This window comes from Geospiza fortis, unplaced genomic scaffold (assembly GCF_000277835.1).
Source record: "Geospiza fortis unplaced genomic scaffold, GeoFor_1.0 scaffold159, whole genome shotgun sequence".
NCBI classification, from domain to species: domain Eukaryota; kingdom Metazoa; phylum Chordata; class Aves; order Passeriformes; family Thraupidae; genus Geospiza; species Geospiza fortis.
The window spans coordinates 337,087-357,624 of NW_005054563.1; the positions used below are offsets into that span (position 1 = coordinate 337,087).

General features: G+C 37.6%; 1 protein-coding gene across 1 annotated transcript in view; it reads right to left on the bottom strand.

Annotated features, from left to right (window-relative positions):
• KDM6A (lysine demethylase 6A) overlaps positions 1 to 20,538 on the bottom strand; it is a 119,079-nt gene that overhangs the window by 14,401 nt on the left and 84,140 nt on the right. Inside the window, 6 exon segments of the mRNA XM_014310661.2 lie at positions 923 to 1,068; positions 2,354 to 2,428; positions 2,529 to 2,593; positions 5,024 to 5,229; positions 5,946 to 6,051; positions 7,527 to 7,656. Coding sequence (XP_014166136.1) covers positions 923 to 1,068; positions 2,354 to 2,428; positions 2,529 to 2,593; positions 5,024 to 5,229; positions 5,946 to 6,051; positions 7,527 to 7,656 — 728 coding nt within the window.

A 20,538-nucleotide genomic window follows, 5' to 3' on the forward strand; every position in this document is an offset into this window, starting at 1 on the left:
ACAATGCCAGGAAATGCAAAGACACAATTTCTAAAAAAACTTACACCACATTTTAAGTATTTTTATATATTTTATATGACACTTACATACACTATTTAGGTGCTTCACACAGTTAAGCTACCAGTGACATGAGAATTCTGCTTTTGTTAGTTTGTGGAAAACAAAATTGGAACTACCAATCTTGGGGATCTGACCAATCTTTCAGCAGTTGCTCCCTCCTGTAGAAACAAATACTTCAAAAGCTCAGATTTTGTGTTTCATGTTATCTCCTGACAGTCCTGGTCAGTGCAAAACTTTGTGACTTCAGGCAGTAGTACAAAAATCTTTCTGAAAGGTATTTCAAAATTCATGTAGAAATGCCCAGTATTTTATCTTCTTTAGACAGCTGGAAAACTGAGCCATAATCCCTAATGGAATTTTCTGAAGATCTACTTCAGAAAAAAAAAAGACCCTGAAATTTAGTTCAGATTCCTCAAGTCCCAGTCCAGGTCCCCAACACAGCACAATTCATCATGGAGGGTTGAGTCCTATTCTCAGACAATAAAAATCTAAAAATGTGGAAGTCTTTGATTTCTACGATTGCACCAGACCCTCTTGGGAAGCTTCTAAAAACTTCCAAGGTATATAAAATAAAAATACTGTCCATGTATATAACCCAAACTTTGTTTTTCTCCTTAAAGAATCCACTATTGCATGCAAGAGGTCAACAGGGCAATTCCCTAGCACTGCAGAAATCCAGAAATTTCCACTCTAAATGCTTTGAACATACAGAGTCCAGTTAAGTAAGAACTATAAAAATCTTGAATATGTATATTTATCATGTTTAGGCATGCTCTAAGTATAGGAAATCTTCAATGCATTTAAATCCAACATCCCACAGTAGAACCTGATTTTTTAATGGGATTATATAGATTATACTCACCTGGTGTCCTGCTGCCTGGAACCTTCATGTAGAGCTGCACTGTGTTCATGCCCAGGATGGTATGACCAACATGGCTTAGAGGCACAAGGTATCTGAATTATTCTATGCCAGGAAGTTTTGTCAGTTCATGGAGTTGCAACTTCCACCTGCAGCAAAATAGCAAATTGACAAACTGTAAATCCCTGAAACTCTTAGAAGAGTCTGGGAAACATAAACATTTCCAATAAATTGTTAGCACAGGTATCTGTGTTACTCTTTCAGTTTTAAAATAATTCCAAATACAATCACAAATCTGACAGGCTAGTTGAGGGGAAACATAATTTTGTAGCCAAAGCTGAAACTACAGTTTAGAAGATCTGGCATCTATCCAGGATCCTACAAGGACTATTTCAAGTATCAAAATCCAAGTCCCTATGAGCCTCAGGTTAGCTTTGCTTAACTTCATTTGAAGTCTCTCTCCCAATGGAATGTTCAGAGAAACAGTTTATTATCAACTAGTTTGCATCTACAGATGGAATTTCCTTTATAGAAAAATGCCATCAATATCTAAAACTCTGTAGCAGCCTCTAATCACATCCACAGATGCACACATTGATCTTCCAGTGACTCTGCCACAAAAGCTGTCATCATCTTAAGTGTCCTTACTCCCCAAACACCATAAACTTTTCTTCCTTTTTTTTGTGACTGAAGTAGACCAGAATTTCTGTACTGCAGCTGGACTGACAGCCTAGACATGTTGGACCTTTGATGGAAGTACGTATTAACCAGAGATTGAACCAAATTATTTTTATTATAATAAAAACATGCTTTCAGAATATTTCTAATATTTTCTAAGCTACCATCATCTACCCACAGAAGGATATACAGTTTAAATAATACTCAATTTTGGCTTTGAGGCTCTTGAGAGGTATCATGGCTTACCCACAGGTAAGCATTGGTCTGGTCTTTCCTACGTATTTACTGGATAAAGAAGCAAGAGTTATGTAAAGGTGAAAACAGATGACAGCATGAATGAAAGGAAAAAACCCATGAATAACAAAAGTTCAAGCAAAAAAGAAAAAAACCCCTTAACCTTATCACTTCTATGCAAAAACTAAAAACTTGGTGTTGCCAGAAGTAGCAAGCAAACAATTTAAAGCCTCACAATGAAACAAAGAGAATGGATTAGAAGGAGGACTAGAAAGAATGTTTCTGATGGATGTTTAACTCATTTCTGGAAAAACAAAAATCCTGGGAAGAGAAGTTTGAAAATATTTTTTAGCATCAGAAGGACTTGTAACAACAGTTTGAAGAGCAAAGGTAACCATTTCATGTGGAAACTGGAATTTATCAACAGACTGACTGATGTCTGAGAACACTACACTGGATTTCCAGAAAGATTATCATCATGTAGAATCCCACTGTGAGCAGGAGAAACTTTAATCAACTTACTTCTTGTCATCTGACAGGTCAATGTTGGTCCCAAACTTGATTGTTTTAAAAGGTCCTCTTCTCCTCCTCCCAGAGCTGCAAATGTAACAAATGTATCAGGCAAATGTGAAAAGGGAATGATGGAAAATAGCACACAGAACCAACTACAGAATGAATAGAGTTTTAACACACTTACTTATCAGAAGATGTGGATTCGTTATCTGAGTGGTCCTTGTGGTGACTCTTCTTCTCATTTTCCTCCTATAAAATGCAATTTTGAAATGTTTTCACATATATATACATCCACACATACAAAAGAACATATAAAATATATAGGTATAAAGGGATAACACAGATATAAGCACACTTATTTCAAGATACTGACACAATCTTTGAAATATCCACGTCTAAGATTTTATGTCAACATTTCTTCATTGTGAAGAAAATAAAAAGTCAGTCAAATACATTGAAATAAATTTCTTCATGGCTGCAGATTCCATGACACTCAGGCCAGGACAATAGAAAATGTCTACATTGTAAATATTTCTGCTGGCCTGCATTCAAGTTGGGAATGAGGACATTGGCTTGCTCCTTTCTGAGGGTGACCTGGAATCCAGTATTAAAGAATTCTCTTAACTTTTTCAAATAAGAACATCTACCTCCCTGCAAAGTCAAGCAGGTATTCTGACAGGAAACTAGGATGACTAATGTTTATAAAACTAATTTAATAAAATCCATTATATAAAATCTTTTGAATTTTTCATAGCCATATGCTATTTTAGCACTAGCAGTAGCTGAGACCACGACTAGTGGAAAAAATCCAACCAATATTAAATGATGCAATTTGATCTTTTTAGCAGACTGTGCTCAAAACCCTATTCTAAAGACGTCTATTTTGGCAAGTATATGCACATAGAAGGAAAAAGAAAGAGACAAAAAGGAAGAAGGAGCTGTCTGGATTCTGTCCAAAGATCTCTGGCTTTGAATGGGATTGTTGTTAAATCTCAAAGTGCCCTGTGTACCTGAGAAAGTCTTATTCATCCTTTGAATGAAGGACAAAGAGTAACAAAAAGGAACCTAGTGATGATGGATTTATCAAATGCTGCAAGACATGTTAGAAAAGCAATGCAATAGCAGTTAGAGGAATAAAGAAAAAAGATCACTTAGGGCAAGCCAAGAGAACTGTGGCTATAGAAAGAAGAAATAAAGCTTTCATTTAAACACTGCAAAGTCACCTAAGGACAGGTCAGAGCAGTATTAGGCAAAGGACACACGTACAGTGTCTTTCTAATTTCCAGGGGAAAAATGAAAATCATCACTCTTAAAAACTATCTTATGTACTGCATTTTTACCACCAGTTGGTAACAGTGAGGAAAAAAAAAATCAGAACACCCTGTGGGACACATTGTGGTGCAAATCCAAAGCTGAGGTTTTCAGTGGTATGTGCAAAATTATATATAATTTAAAAAAAAATTATTTAGATAAACACATATAGATAGTTATTATATTTCTGTGATGTAACATTCTCCAGCCCCTCTGGAATGACATACAGGAATACAACACTGGTGCCACTGCTCAGGGGGCACCAGAATCCTTCAGCCAACGTCCTACTGAAATTTATTACCATGGAAGAGGAAGGAAAATCCCAGGTTCTTGAAGATTTCTATGCTCCCTACTTGCTATGGTATTCCTGTTCTTTTCTTCATCCTGTACCAGCTCAAAGCCTTATGACTAGATTCCCTTCTGTTCCCTTCAACTAGCAATTATTTTCTTTGTTTCTAGTCCTTTCCTCTAATGCACAAAACTTAAATTTGGAATTTCTCTTTCCCTTCCTACTGAAATAATTCCTGTTTTTGTGCAAAGGCAGTGAAAACTGCAATAGTCAATTCCCCACACTGAGCTTTTCCCTATTTTCTAACAAACAACTGGTCAAAATTATCTTCCTGTCTTAGTTCTACCTTAGCCCAATCTTTTTACAACACAAGGTAACATAAGCCTCTAAGGAGTGCCCATAGCCAGTTTCAAGAATGTGCTCATAACTTCAGTATAAAATGTTAAAAATACCAATAAAATCAGATGTCACAGAATCCCAGAGTAAGAGAATGGTTAGGGTTGGAAGGGACCTCTGGAGATCATGGGGTCCAACCCCTCTGCCGAGGCAGGAAGGGGAAATATTATTTCTAATACATCACTCTGTCACGTAAGCCTAAAAACTTCTAAACTAAATATGAACTGTTATGTTTGGAACTCAACAAAAGACTAGTATTAGTGTAAACTTCTAATAAGCCACATCCAAATTAATTCAGGAGAGTAGGAAGACCAAAGAAATCTGATTTCAAAACATGTGAAATTAGAAGTAATCCAAATTGTAAAAAAGCCTTGAGTTCTAAATATTTTAATGTGAATTTTGACATTATAATATAAAAGCTGAAACTAACAAACTTTTAAAGTATGTAATAACCATGAGTTTTACATTATTAAACTGAAGTTTACACTAAGCTTTCGGGAAGAACAATATACTATTTGACCCTCTCTTCAAAACAGATTTTGAAAATTTACCTGTGCTCTTCAAGCTAATGGAAATGTCGCTTTTTCCTTAGCAGTTTCTGCTTTTTCCAACAGCCATTATTATTTGGCTCCAGAGTCACTATGGAGTTTGCGAATAACTTGAATAATTAACAATTAACTTACCCTTAAAGACTCCTGGAATGAGGAGGCCTGGTACTGTGCATATTTAGCAATTGTTGTATGAGATCTACTGCTTTCACAACGCCAGATTTTCTTTGTTCCAGTGGGGTCCCAGTTTTCATCTGCTGGCTGCAGTAGTTGTGTCCTTACTTCTACTATGTGTTCATTATTGGCTTCTACCAATGTCTTAGTAGAGAAGAGTCCTAGATCTATTTAACAGCAATGAAATTAATAAATGAAGGTTAAAACAGAATAAAACAATTTCAGGAAAATGCCTGAGGTTATCAAAAAGTTCAGTCTAAAATAATTTTTACCCTTTAAGTCTGCACAACACTGCCCACCTGAATGTTAATTATTAACACCCAAAAAACTTTCCTCCACATATCCAGTAGAAAATTTAGAAAAAACTTGGCAGACATGGACTATTTTACAAGAAACATTTTACATGCCTTGGCTAAATAAATCAGCAAACAATGTTCAAACCTATTATCAAGAAAGTATTTTTCAGAGCAGAGCTTTAATGAATGTACTTCCGTCATAAAACACGTTTCCTACCAGCAGTGGTATTTATCTACCTAGAGACTTCAAAATATTGCACACAGTCAAATTATAGATCATTAGATCTAAACACAAAGACATGCATCTGGTTTTTTATAGGAAAATGTCTGGCTGTAAACTTCCATATCCACAGCTCAGCTCCCCTCTGTGCTCAACAAAATCTGCTGTATTTGTGGTGAGGTTTTTTTTGACAAGACCGAGATTAGAAACAACAGCAAACTGAGAAATGACAAATTATCCTAATGACTTGGAATATACAGGTAAAATAGCATTACAGAAATAAAATATCCACTTCTAGGAACTGAGAGACTTCTCTTTAAAAAACATTAATTCCTCCCCAAAGTTACAAAAAAAAAGGTAAATTTACCTAATTTAAGCGCTCCAGCAAGGCCACGTATTACAGTAACAGGGTTGTTTGGATTTGTACAAAATTGATGTAAAGGTGGAAAGAAAGCATCTCGTTTATTTTCCAACTGCAAAATTATAATGGAATTATTAGATGTCAGATCAATCTAGATTCCTTATTTTTAAAACAAGAAAGAATGATAAAACAAAAGAGAAATAACAGAAAGAAAACAGGAATTTTCTGCATTTCCCTGCACTGTGGGGAATGAACAGCTACACCATACAATTCTTTCTATGGTAAATGCTGGGTTCACTCCTGAAATTAATTTGTTACTGTAATTTGTTTCTTGGCAAGAATTATTCCCAGGTTGCTTCAGCTTTGCAACTCAGGTTTCCTGAACTTAATTTCTTTATCTGACAGTAGCCTTGTACATTCCCTAAATCTGGAGAATTCTCTGAAGAGCAATACGGTTTCTTTTCAGAAGTAAAAAAGTGCTAATTTTACAGCTAATGTATACAAGAAACAGTATAATTAAAAGACTACTCTCATGGTATATCTCATGTTAACCAGAAAGGTTGATTTGATTTTCTTATGCTTCTCTGCACCTATAACCTCAATTTTATGCCATAGCCTCCCTCCTGATTTTTTTTTGTAATTGCTATGAATCCTTGAGAATGCTGAAGTCATTTCTAGCAATAAACAAAACACAACAGGGAGCTCCCAAAGAGTGGCACAACTGCACAGTCTGTGGCAGTGTGGTGACTTTCCAGATTTGTGAGAACTCAACAAAACTGGGATGGACTTTTATTGAGGCAGATGAGTTCAGGTGCAACACCTGGAAAACATCTGGAAGCACCACTGCATCCAGCCTAACCCAGCCCTCAGCACATTTAGACCCAAGTGCCAGCCTCTTCTGGTCCCCAAACAGAGGTGACCAAAGCCAACTTCAGCTTTTCACACTGCCTGTATGGACATATTGTAATTTATTTTTCTGCTATTAAGGAAGTGGATATCCTGCAATTTATTCTTCTATTACTAAGGAAGTTAGCTCAATAAAGCTATTATGAAACTTTATTTTCAGAACAAAAGTTGTAATGCTTGCATAAGAAAATACTACTCATCTAAACCCTGCCTTTTCCTGGTGACATTTTGTTCCTAACATCATCTCAACTTTTATTCATTTTTCTTCACTATGTTTTGAAGCAGATTGTTATGGGAGTTAAGTTTAATTACTTGCTCATTTTTACATAAGCTCTCACTTGCAAAAAATTGTACATACATTTTTTAAATACTGTGCATTGTATATAATGAACTGTTTGCTTATTCTGCCAACATTTTGAGTATTAAAAGTAAAAAATCTGAAGTATTTTTCCTTTTGTCTACTGGAATTCTTAATTTACAGGTACTTTAAGAGTCAAACTATGTCCCAAAATTTTCTTTAAGGCTGGCATTTCTCCTGCCTATAAACCAGTTTGGAGAGCACCGTAATTAGAACCCAGTGGTGAACAGTGCATCTTTAAAATAATTACATTATGTAATTCAGATATCCAAACAATTACAAAAGACAGGCAGCAATGTACTTCTGCCACTAGATTTACTTACATAAATACTAGGTGTAGGTGGATTCAGCTTGTCCTTTGGCAAGGGAGGGTACGGTGGAGGCGGTGGTCGTGGAGGTGGGCATTTATCCAAGAGAATACTACTGTTAGATAAGCCATTTTTACCCAGATTCCTAAAAGGAAACAAGAGCTGTCTCTGTCAATACTTGACAAATAAAATAAATGTGTATCAGTGTAATCTCTTATGCAAAATAATGTTGTATAAGGAGAAACCATAATTTAAGATGCAAATAAAGCTCGTATGCTTTAATCAAGAATTTTCCATGTATAATTTGATATTATTTAAACTTATTCCCACTCTGCCTGCTGAATTTGTAATATAACCACTATTAGTTAAAAATACAGCCATTTTCAATAAGAGCAAGCATGACACATTTTGATAAAATTTAACAGGAAAATTTAACATTTCAACTGCACATGAAGAACCTTAGCAGACGGATGATCGTTCCACAGGAGCAGAGGAAGCAGAGCAGAAGTCAGAAAATGACTATGTCTCAACCAAAAAACTGCTGAGTCACAAAACCCAAGTACAGCTACACTACAGACACTGAACTGAGCCACACCTACCCCTCCCCTGCCTTATACATTTTGAAGCAGAAGGAGCCACTGCTGTATAATCCATTTTTTGGAGCAACAAGGGAGAGGCCCTACCCCCAGTGAGGTGCTGTCAATGTCCCTATGTGTGACTCCAGGGAGAATCTCTGTGCCTGCATTTGCAGCCTCTCCCTGGAGACTTCCAGGTGTGCAGGACCCACTGGATGTGTAACTTTTCCTATAATGGATGACCTGAAAAGTCTCCATCCTGAGCTTAGCCTGGAGTCAACACCCAGTCACCATCACTGGGAATGTAGTGACAAAACCATCTCTTATATTCTTGTTAAAAATTACTCAACTACTTCAAAATTCTTCCCACTAAACGCTATTCAAAATCCTTCTTCCAACCTCCTTTGATTCACTGTTGTTACATCCCACAAAACAGGACGTTTCTAATGTATAATTTAGTCATATGTATTCATAAAATTCACTGGTTACTAAAGTTTTGGGTTTGTTTTTTTTTATAACAGCAGTCTTCAGCAGAAAACTCAAATTTTTATCAGATGAAACTCCCAGGGACAAAAACTTCTTTCTGAAACTGAGCCAGGTACTGAGTCACGAGATTACTGCTTCAAATCAAGCCAGCAGAACCCACAGGATGGATGTGGGGCTTGAGATCAGATCAGACAGACTGACATGACACACAATTTCAACAAAATGGGCAAACATCTCACACACCACAAAGCACACCTGTCACACAGCACATTCCTTGTGCTAGGTGAATTCAATGCCAGAATTTCACTTCCAAGGAAGTGAAAGAGTGATGCAGAAGTTCTGATTAGTCATCATCCAACTTGGCAAAAAAATCACTGGCCAGTGCTTAATGTCTGATGTAGTTATTGCAAAGGCTTCACTGTCCCCACATATACAAAAAAAAAGCCAACAAAAGCAAACAAAAAAGAACCCCAAAATCACATGGCAATACAAAATCATCACCCTTCAGAAATTTATTGCCCATAGCTGCATGAACCTCATATCCAGACTATCTATGCAAAGTGAAACTAGAATCTAAACAGCAGGTATCAGACATTACAATAACCTCTGCATTACCAAACACAGAAATAAACCCAACAAAAACAAATGCACAGTATTAAAAAGAGGAGAGAACTTTGACAAAATTCAGTTTGCATTGATAAACAGTTCTCAGGAAATTTCTAACTCAAGGAAAATGAGGAAAAGTGAACTTGAAGCAAAAGGGACATTGTTCAGAACTAACAGGATCCGAGCTGCTGCAGTCACAGCAAGGTAATCACAGTGAAAGCTCCATAAAGCCAGAGCATATGGGAGTTTCAGGGAAGGTGACAATGAAGAGAGGAGAAACTTCTGTACACTTAAGAGGAACTACAGGTCTAAAAAGGCAGAGGAGAAAGGGAAAGAAACAGCCTGAAGGAAAAGATCAGATTAACAAAGACATCTCATAAACCCAGCACTTGAAGCTGGTATTACCAATTGCACGCTGTAATTTCCTATTAAGCTACTAAAATTCTATGTGGAAATCTAAAGAGGAAAATGGACAAAGAGGAGGGAAGCTGAGATAGCAAAACATTCATAATTTAAGTGGCACAGGAAACAGGTGGGCAGAATATTTAAAGTTGTCTTTAACAGACCAGCTTCACTCTATCATAATTTTTTTCCTATCATCTTTTCTTTAAACTATGAATCAGAATATCTTACTATTAATAACAAGGCAAGAGAGCTATTAAAGAACAATTCTTGTAATTGTTAGCGTGCCAAAGAGAGCAATAGAAATTATAAAAAACACTATAGAAATACTAAAAATATTTGCTACCATGGTGTGAGTATCCACTGTCAGCCTCTCCACTTCTGGAAATATGGAACTAAAGCCATTGCAAGGAAAGTTAAAGACCCTTTTTGAACACAGCACCTGTGCTGAAAATCCCACACAACCCAGTTTCAAGAATGCAGTTTTTGTGAGAGGATTTCATAGTGGCTGAAAGGGGCAACAAATGCACTGCTCAAGACAAAACAAGCCTGATTTATGCCCCCAAAAGAAACTGGATACCCAGTCATCTGTGATGAAGGAATGAAGAGAAGGACAAACTTCATTCATTTAAATTGACTTCCAGAATAAACTAGCTTGTTGTGGACTGTGCATGGCCAACACCCTTCACTCTCAGAGTGGGAAGAGAAGGCAGGAGCAGCTGTCAGGCTCAGAGGGACACAGCCAGGGGTGCACAGGGACATGCAGCCTGTCCTGAGCCACAGCTGCAGCACTCAGGCCCCTGCAAATTGCTCCAGGGGTGAAAGCACCAACTCATGGAAGTGCTTCACCCGGAGGAGCAAACCCAAACTGCCCTATTTAGGAGAACATCAACCACTAGGGATGGAACTGGTGCCTTAACACAAATCCCTCAATTAAATTGGAAAAGACCTCGGGGTTCATTGAGTCCAATCCATGACCAGTCACCACTGTGTCACCCAGACCATGGTCCTGAGTGCCACGTCCAGGCTCTTTCCTTGAACACCTCCAGGAATGGTGACTCCACCACCTCCCTGGGCAGCCCTTCAATGTCTAATCATCCTTTCTCTGAAGAAATTCCTCCAGATGTCCAACCTAAACCTCCCCTGGCACAGCTTAAGACCATGTCCTCTCCTCCTGTCACTGGTTTGCTTGAGAATATTTCATGTAGTCATGGGATCTCTTTTGAATAAGCAATCATCTCATTCATTAGAACATTCCTTTGAATTATATTTTACTGTTTTCTAGTATACATTCCTACAGCTTTTAAGAGAGAGTTTACAGCCTTCAGTCTTAGGTAAAAACTTCCCCTCTGGCTGTACCTAAACACAGAACTGACCAGAAGCCCAAGTGTGACACAGTGTCAACAGTCACCCACAGAACATTTACCAGGCAATTGCCAGACACATTTTTAGGTACAGGATTGATTCTGCATCATCCCACCTGCCCTCCCCCAAAAAAAAGAAGTATCATGGAGATTTAAAGCCACCTGTGTTACATAGCGACACCAATTTTAACTCCATTTTAAAATAAAAATTCTACCTCAAAAAATATTAAGGTTAACAGGATATAACTTATTTTCCCAGAGCCAAGAGTCATTATCAATAATTATCATTCTTTACATTTATTAAATTAATCAACTCAATATTTTTATTATTTCACTCAACCCTTATGTCAGACTGAGAGAATTATGTCTGTTTCTCAGGAAGTGTGCTCTTCAAGTCCTCTGGAACTTTTCCTGTTTTCCAAGAACCGTTAAAAAAAACCTATATGAACTATAAACAGTTCTCTGGCTCGCTCTTTTAGAGTTCATGGATGCATGTTAGCAGGGCCTCCGACTTAAAAATGCCAAATTTAAGTACAACTGCTGTTTAACCTTCTCCTTGACAAGAGAATACATTCCATGATGTGAACATTTTATCTGCCTTTTCCCATGCGCAGAACAAAAATATTTACTGATCACTCTTGCCTTATTGAACATTCTGATACTTCTGTGCAGACTTTATTTTTTAAATTCTTTTTTGGTTTTGTCTAAAGGCTTTCCTCTTCCAAACATCATTTCTGTGTTTTCTAGAACTCTTAGCTTCAAAACCTTTTAAAATATTTGCCCTTTTTGTTTCTGCTTGGGAGATAATGACTTTTTGATGATAATGAAAAGTTCCTGAACAACTTCCAGTTATCTATACATTTGGATTTTAGGTGCAATTTACAGGTCAAAACAGAGTGAGTTACAACCATTTGTGCTTAAGCAGTTATTTTTGTTGTGAAGCCAGTCTAAGTGAATTATTATTTGAGGATTAGCTGTATGAGAATTAACAAGGTTTTACTGCTCAAGAGATTATAGTTATTCAGAAGAACAAAATTAATACCCTCTCTTCCACCAATAAAAATCACATTTAAAATGAACACACGGAACTGTGGATTTATCTGATACTCTATCTCAATTCTATCAGAATTAATTAATCCACAAAGAGGAAAGAACAAGACATTTTTGAAACGTGCCTGCAGAAGGAGTCAGCTGAAGCACTGGGCTGCACAGCACCCACTTGGTGCCCTCCTGCCTCAAACCAGAACCTCCCACCCTTCACAATTAGCAGATACAATCAGTTGCTTTCTTACTGGGAGTTATTAGTAAACCACAGAAAAACACCTGTCAATGCCCAGCAGCCTGGGAAGGAGGTGGTTACACACCACTCCCAGCTTGGTTCCCTGAGCTTCCCCTCCCCAAGCTCCTTCTGTAGCCAGGGGATAGAGAGGAGTTCTCAAAGGGAATATAAAGAAGTCAAGTCAAGCTTACATTATGCTTAAATGCAAGTAATGCCAGATAATTACACAACCTGTTTATCATGCAATTCCCTACCCCAGCCTTTCACAACCAGGTACTAGCTGGCAATACTCCCAGAGATCTTTCATGAAACACAGAAAATCCTACAATAGAACCGTGGATTTTCTCATTATGCAAATGTATTTCTAATTATTTTTCAATTCTGTTCTGATTTTGACCTCAATAGTACAGGTTGGCAGTGAATTTCATAGGTTAATTACATGTTATGTAAGAAGGAATGTTCCTTTTTTTCTTTTCTTAATGACTTTTACATCTTTCCTCTATTTCATTTGCTAATCACCTTGCTCTGAGGCTGTAAGACAAACAGAATCACATCACTGACTTACGTAAGAAAAGCATTATAACAAGTGGCACCAAACTTTTTCATATGCTTGCCTTTCCCTCTGAACTGCAAATTTTCCCATAGGTTTTTTTTCATTCCCAGATAATTCTGCTTCCCATTTACAGAGTTCTGTATTTGCCTTTTGAACAAAACAGAATCTCTTATTCTAAGCAGTGTTTAGCTTGTGAAATCAAAGTATTTAAAATTTTATTCTTAAAACTTTTGCTATGGTGAAGATCACTTGCCAGATGTAATGTGCTTTTAGAGGATCTGAGCAATTCTGTCTTGAAGCCAAAAAAGTCTTTTGTTTGTAAATAAAATTCCCAATAAAACAAGAATTGCTTTGTTGTTTTTAAAAACAAAACACTAATTTAATCCAGGTCCATCCTTCACAAAGTACTTCCCCTCAAACAGATTTAGGCTCTTTTCCTGTGGACTATGGAGCTCCCAAACTTGTGATTCACCACGCCCCCAGACCAGGCTCAGAGAGCAGCACCTTCAGTAAGGGCAGAACAAATTTCTTCTGCCCTAACAGAGCCCATGGAGCAAGAAGTCTGCTCACCTGAGCCTCTGCCATTCCCACTTCTCCTCAGGAAATGGGGATTTACTGCCCTTATGTAAATGCTGGCCACTTATCAGACCTTCTTCCAGACTGTTCAGCCCAGACCACCTTCACAGAAACAACAATTCATTAAGGTTGGAAAAGACCCCTGGGATGATGGAGTCCAAACATCATCTCAACCATTTGTTGAGACCAAACACCACTTGGTCAACTTGACCATGGCACCACATGTCACCTTCAGCTGTTCCCTGAACATCTCCAGGGAGGGTGACTCCACCACCTCCCTGGGCAGAGGACATCTAATTTAAGGTTAGGTGCCCTTTGAGAGGCAGCTCATCTCTCCTGGTCTCCTGTCACTTTTCTCAATGGATTGTTCTACACTTTCCCTCTCTGAACACCAAGCAAAACGAACTATAAAAAGGCCTTATTAGTCCCTTTTGATACACACTGCAGTCAAACCTACACCTCTTATTTGCCTTCCCCAGTCATGCCAAATTGGTAAAGTGTTCAAACTCAGAAATGCTTCAGAGTTGTCAAATGAGTCTTTCCATGGATCACCATAAAAATGACAAGGACAACTTCCAGCTGACACAAAGTTGCCCAGCTGGGCTCTTCAGAACTGCCCGAGGACCTCTGGAGTTTTGTTTGGATCTCTGCCTGTTCTTTCAAGGCTGTGAACACACTTTAATAAACAATGAAGAAAAAAAATAATAACCAAGATATTTCTTACTTCTTTTATGAGAAACAATACAAATCAACTCAGGAACTTCTCTACGTTGCTTAAACTAAGGACCTGACCTCAGATCAGTTTTAGAAAGGACAACTGGTAGACTTTTTAACTGAGATGGATCCTGGGTTTCTATCCCTACTCTGGGATGTTAATGAGATGCACCAGTTGAAACACTGAGTGAGAAATCAGCTGGTTTCACTTCAGTAGAAATAAACACCCCGAGTGTTGAATCTCAAGTCTTGTGATAATGTTTCATTAATTCTCCTTTCAGAAAGATTGCTCACAGGGAAAAGATACTTACATTTCTAAGAGCACAAAAAAGTGCTTTTGATAACAGTCTTTTTAAGGAAACATGATACACAACCAGACCAAGAAGCACACTCTTCTTTTTTTCCCCTATTAACAATGGGCTTTTCTAATAACAAATTCAGAGCAGTTATTCTTAGCATATTTTCTTCTTTTAATTACACGGTTTTCACTTATGCCCAAAAATTACTTGGGGTTGTGTTGGTTTTTCGTTGTTTTGTTGTTGCTGGTTATTTTTTAAAATTACCTTAACAGGATATTTTCTTTAGGAGTCTCAGGAAGGATAATTAATCTAATAGTGCACTCTTTTATCTGTTAATTTGTTCAGAGGCCTAAAGAATTTTACTCTACTATGTAAACAGTTTACCAAACATAATTTAGTTGGTTTATAACCACCTTAAAATTTACTGCTGCAACCAGTTTTATTGGTAGGGAAGACTAACCAAATCCCACTTCCCTGAATCACCTCCTCAATTCCTTTTCATCCCTACACTCCAGCAGCAGTTTAACAAGATGAGCACATTTGCCACCCCACTGTTCTCCAGAACAGCATCTTAATGAGATTTGCATATCTGAGTCAATAGCTCAGCTCCTGCATTTCTCAATTCCTTGTGGTTTTTCAGTGACATTGTCTGGCCCTTCAAGGGAAGCTCCTTGTACAAGTATTAATTGCTGTGCCAGCACCCTATGTCTGACCCCTTCTCAGCCTCCTCAACAACCTCATTTCACCCCAGGAACAGAATGGAGCTCTGTTAAATATTTCCTCAACATTCGCACCAAGGAAGATGGATATAAAGAAACTTTTCAGCCTCCACAATTATCTTGCCCTACTTAAGTGCTCACTTTAGTCTTTGGCAAAACAAAGCATTTACCAAGTCTGTTTCTACAGAGTAGACAACCTATTCACACGTAATAAAAGACGAATCAAACTGAGCTTTCTCTTTGGCCTGTGTTTTGCATTTTATGGTACAAAGCATCTCCTTTCACCTAATGGCTTCACTTGAGCAGCTTTTATTAAGACAACACTTGTTTATGTAAGGCAAAATGACAGTCTCCCAGCATTTATTTCTGTCTAACAATTCTGATTTTATTTGATTGTGATGCAAGACTTCTGAATGCCTGTTCTAATAAATTGCTTTCACTATAAAAACCACCAAATTTCCATACTTCTGATGCTCCTTTGTTCTTAAGCAATACACAAAACCCTTGGAACTTTAACAGGTCACTTTTTGGTGGTGAGCATTACCATAAAATCCCTCCTGTGAGATGAGGAACTTCATTACCCTGTAGTTCACGCTCCTGCACTAGGTCAATTGTAGTTACCTTGTGAATCAACTCTTCTGCATTACTTAATCCCAACCTGCTACTAATTCCAGGTCGTCTGTGCTCTAAACACAAATAAACATGTGGGGTCTAAAAGATGCAAAAAACGGCTCTCTCTTAGACGAGACTTTTTTTAAACATGAAAGTATCTGAAGAAAAAAAAATACTAACAAATAGACATCTGAGGACTTCAATGCAACTTACAAAGAATATAAACAGCCTGGTTATGAAGCAAGCATATAGTAAACAGAGCCAAATGCACAACAATGAAGATGAAAAGAAAAATGAATAATCTAGTGCTCCAGCTATAAAAAAATCCAAGTTACATCCTCCTGTTCCTACCTGTAAAAATGTCAGTTTTTGCCTGGAGAATACCATCAAGACAACAGGGCAACAGATTCCAGTGACTATTGTCAGATAGCAAGAAGAATGTGCCAGAAGATAACAGAATATAATTATCCATATTAGAGATAAAGCCAGAATAATTTCTGAACACATCAAATAAAATAAGGGTATGTATGCAACAACTGACACACATGAATACATTTAAGGCTCAATACAGTGTAGCTCCAATATAGAAAATCAAATTCTACAGGACAACTCCCCTCTCTCCAAGCATTAAGCTTATTCAACACAGGTGTCTGGGGTCTCGTCTGGTCTTTTTATCTGTTGTGTTTTAGGGTTTGTTGTTGTTTGGGTGTTATTTTGTATGTTTGTTTTTGTTTTTTAAGAAAAAAAAATTCTTTTCATGTTTTCTGCTGTGGGTAGGTTTTCTGCAATTTTTACAGTAGTGCTAAAAATCAACACTTTTGGTCACAAATTCATATTTGAATCTCATGATACCACTTGCAGAGACAGCACTCAAATATAATCAGTCCTACAGGAAGTACTTTCAATTCTTTGTTATTGCATTCCCACACAGTGTGCTAAAATAAAGGTCAACATGCAGTATTGAAGCTCTCAGTATCTGATATATTAGCATATAAATATCTTCCATTTTACTACATATATATATTTTTTTTTGCCATTCAGCAGGCCTTTGAGCAGATTATCTTTTTACGTTCTCCCTCCCAGACATTTTTCTTTATGTCAGTCATGCACACAACAGATGTAACAAGGATGTTCTGCCCAAAATTCTGCTCCAGAGCTGTCATGTGTATGCCTGAACATCTTGAAACAAAGCAAGGGCCAATCAGCTACTCAGTAAAAGACTGGGAAATCCCTGTCTTCAACTTTATGAATACAAACTGTCAGACATATTACAATGGCAGGGGAAAAAACCCCACTATTAATATATTATACAGGGTTTATACGCAGAGTTATAATTTTTATTAGTATGAAATAACAGATAACGAGCTCTAGCACATGTGAGTTACTGTATTTCTCAGAGTATGTTATTAGCAGACATATGCAAAATTTCCAGAAAGCTTTGTTTGCCTAGAAGAAATCCTGTCTCAAAACCTGCAAATGTAGTTCAGACTGATGCAGTAATTGACCTCAGAGCTGCTAAGAAAACCAAGTCTCTCCTCCACTTTTCCCTATCACCCAGCTTCTAAGCCCTCTGCCTTGCTGAATGAAGGTTCAGATAGGCTGAAGAGGGAGCTCTCAATCTCTAGTCCGTGTGAAAGAAAGGGAAAAAAGCACATCTAACACCTTTTGAGCTGTCTGCAAACTGCACGGGACAAAGTATTAGCTAACTTCCCTTGAAAAATTTTGATTACATGAGCCTGGTACTGACTGTAAGAAGCCAAGTGAAACACCTTTATGAGCCTTCCTTGATCTTGGAAATTAAATATCATTAGGAATACTACACCTTCATCAAAGAGCACAGACATAAAGACCTGCTGGTTTATAGACTTTGTAGCTAAAATGATAAATACTTTGCTACAAACACTAACTGCAGATCTCTCAGACAACAGCACACCAAACACATCAAAATGCAACATTTCATTAGAGTGAAACACTTCCCATTACTCTCTCAAGAAAGCTACATTCCAGTTCTGGAGGCAGATCAGGTAAACTTGAAGAAAAAACTTAAAGGTTCTAACAGTTTATATTATGCCTGTTTGCAATGCACTCATCCTACCACCCCACACTGAAGCTATTTTTCATACTTCTACATGGTCCCAATTAAAAAAAAAAGCTGTTAAATTGTTAATTTTTATGAATGTAGTATGTGTAGCAATGTCACTTGGAAATTAACATTACAGTAAAACTTAATATTTGAAAGATGACAAAATAGGCTCCCTAAAGGTTTTTTTCCTCTCTTTTATGAAATTTATCTTGGTAACAGATAGTGACAGACTGCTATATCATGGATCAGTATTAGTCATCAAATCCCACAACATTAGGAACTACAAGCTCTCAATCACAGTAACAGATGCAGGTTTTTTTTGTAGAATGGTGGAAACATGATTTTATACTATTTTTTTAATATCAAAAAGAGTAATGCTCAAAACCACCATATTTGCTATGTAAAATATAGCAAACATACATCCTAAATAAAGTGTTTTGGAGTAAAATATATTGAGGTGATAAAAATTCCAACAAGAATTCTAACAGAAAAAAATACAGACAACATTTCAACTAAAAGAACTGTGAACAGAGTTCAGGATGGAAGACAGCAGAGTACAGCCCAAAACATTCAATAACCATATGCTTATGATTAAAGGGACTTCTGTGAACTTTAAAGGCATCTTAGGTAACATTTTCAAACACAGTGACAACTGTAAAGGACATCTACAGAAATTACAGTGCTCTAAATGGTCATTTCAATTTCTCACCTTGTTTGGATTTCAAACAATTTTTTTTAAGAAAGCAGGCAAATATCTCCGAAGACTACCAAGAAAACTTGAGGACTTTGAGGTATTTTACACAGAGAAGGCTGTGAGCAGCAAGCGCTTAATGTGAATTTGCAAAGCTAATGACTGCCTGACAGGCTCCCTGCTAGCACACGCACCAGAGATGAACACTGCCAGATTTAGCTGCAGCACTTTAAGTTATTACTGCTCAGGGTTCAGCCATCCTCCTCTGCCACAGCCACTGGCTACTGCAGGGGGGGTTGAATTTGCTGCATTTCTAACACCACTGTAGCTTACAGTGAAATATCTTTGCCACAAGTCATTACTAACAAGTTTTATCTGGACTTCTACAACCCAGCCTTCCACACTCTCTGCCATTCTGCATTTCCAGCCATGAACACACCTGGGAAAACACTGTGCAATTTGCACAACCACCCTGCAATCCCTGCCAGGTTTTCTAGTGGCTGGCCTCACATTTTGCCTTAACCTAGTCTGCCTCTGATCTAAAATGATCCAAGCTTACTGACTAAAGATAAAAACCAACAGTAACACACCTGCTGATCAACTGGAACGTAAGATGGACCAAGACCTAAACTCCTGAACAATCAAAAATACCTGAACTGCAACATGACAGACTCACAACCTGATGCACAAATGCATTTTTAACACAATTCATCAGCTGAACTTGAGCTGGGCTTGAGCTATAGATGCTGAAACTACCACTACCCAAAAAGCCATCTCTGGTACAGAGCTGAAGGACAAGCTGACACACCAGATGGCTGTGTGACCACTCAGGGGGACACCAACAGGCTGAAGAAATGGGCCAACAGCAATCCTGGGCATTCAGCACAGGGAAATGCCAAGTCCTGCAGCAGGGGAAGAATAACCCCATGCACCGCTACATAGAAAATAGAGATTTTATATGTTAGGGGTGATCCAGCATGAAGAGCTTTGTCCAGGCTGACTGTGGAGTCTTTCCACCCTTGGAAATATTTAAAACCTGGCTGGACATGGCCCTGAGCAACCTGCTCTAGCTGGTCCTGCTGGGAGCTGGGAGGATGGATGAGATGATCTCCACAGAGGTCCCTTCCTGCACCTCCCACCTCAACATTCTGTGATTATTTATTACTTTTCCAATGAGAACACTGATTTGTGATGACAGACCAATCTATCTGACTTACCAAGAAAAAATGATTCTGAAGAGCTTAACAGCAGCACTGAGCACGACTTCTTAAACATTCATCATTTTCAAAAACTTCACTGTTGCTGTTTGTTATCTAAAGAAAAGCACTTGTATAGCACCTACAAACAACCTATAAAAGACAACTCCATACTGAATAAAAGGACGAAGTCCAAACAAATTATTTTCCTTTTTTTAGGAGCTGTATCAAAGCTCTTTACAGAACTTAAGCCGTAAACCCCATGAGAAGGATACACAATTTGAAGTAATAAATTTATCTGACATGTACTGATCTCATGTACCTATTTCAGAAGTCTTTCTTCTCTAAGAAAACAGTCGTATAAATGCTAGAAATAAAACCATATTGATGTCCAACCAAACCAACCAAATGTCAACCAAATAATGAAATAAAACCATTATATGCAGTGATCAAAAATTGTTTTCCAGTTTAAAACAGACTTTTCAACTATATTCTCTACAGTAGTCAGTTTCATGAAAAAAATCTGAAGGTTTTGAGAAGAAATAGGATTGTGCAAACTGATGCTATAAAATATTTCAACATTCCAAGTATTTTGAAACTATTACTTAAGCTTTTAAAAATCTCATTTACTGTGCTTCTTTTAATACAAAACCATTTTTATTTAGTAAGAGAGAGCTACTCTGGACATCTGGGAATCTGTACATTAAATTCAAATTATCCAGAACAAAATTCTACAACTTTTCCACTCCATTTTGCCTACATTAAAATGATGTTTCCTACAGAAATCTGCGTTACCAATCTTCTGACACAGAAGTCAACCTTGAAAAAATATGATGTGTAGGAGGAAGGAAAGAAACCCATGAGAAGGAATT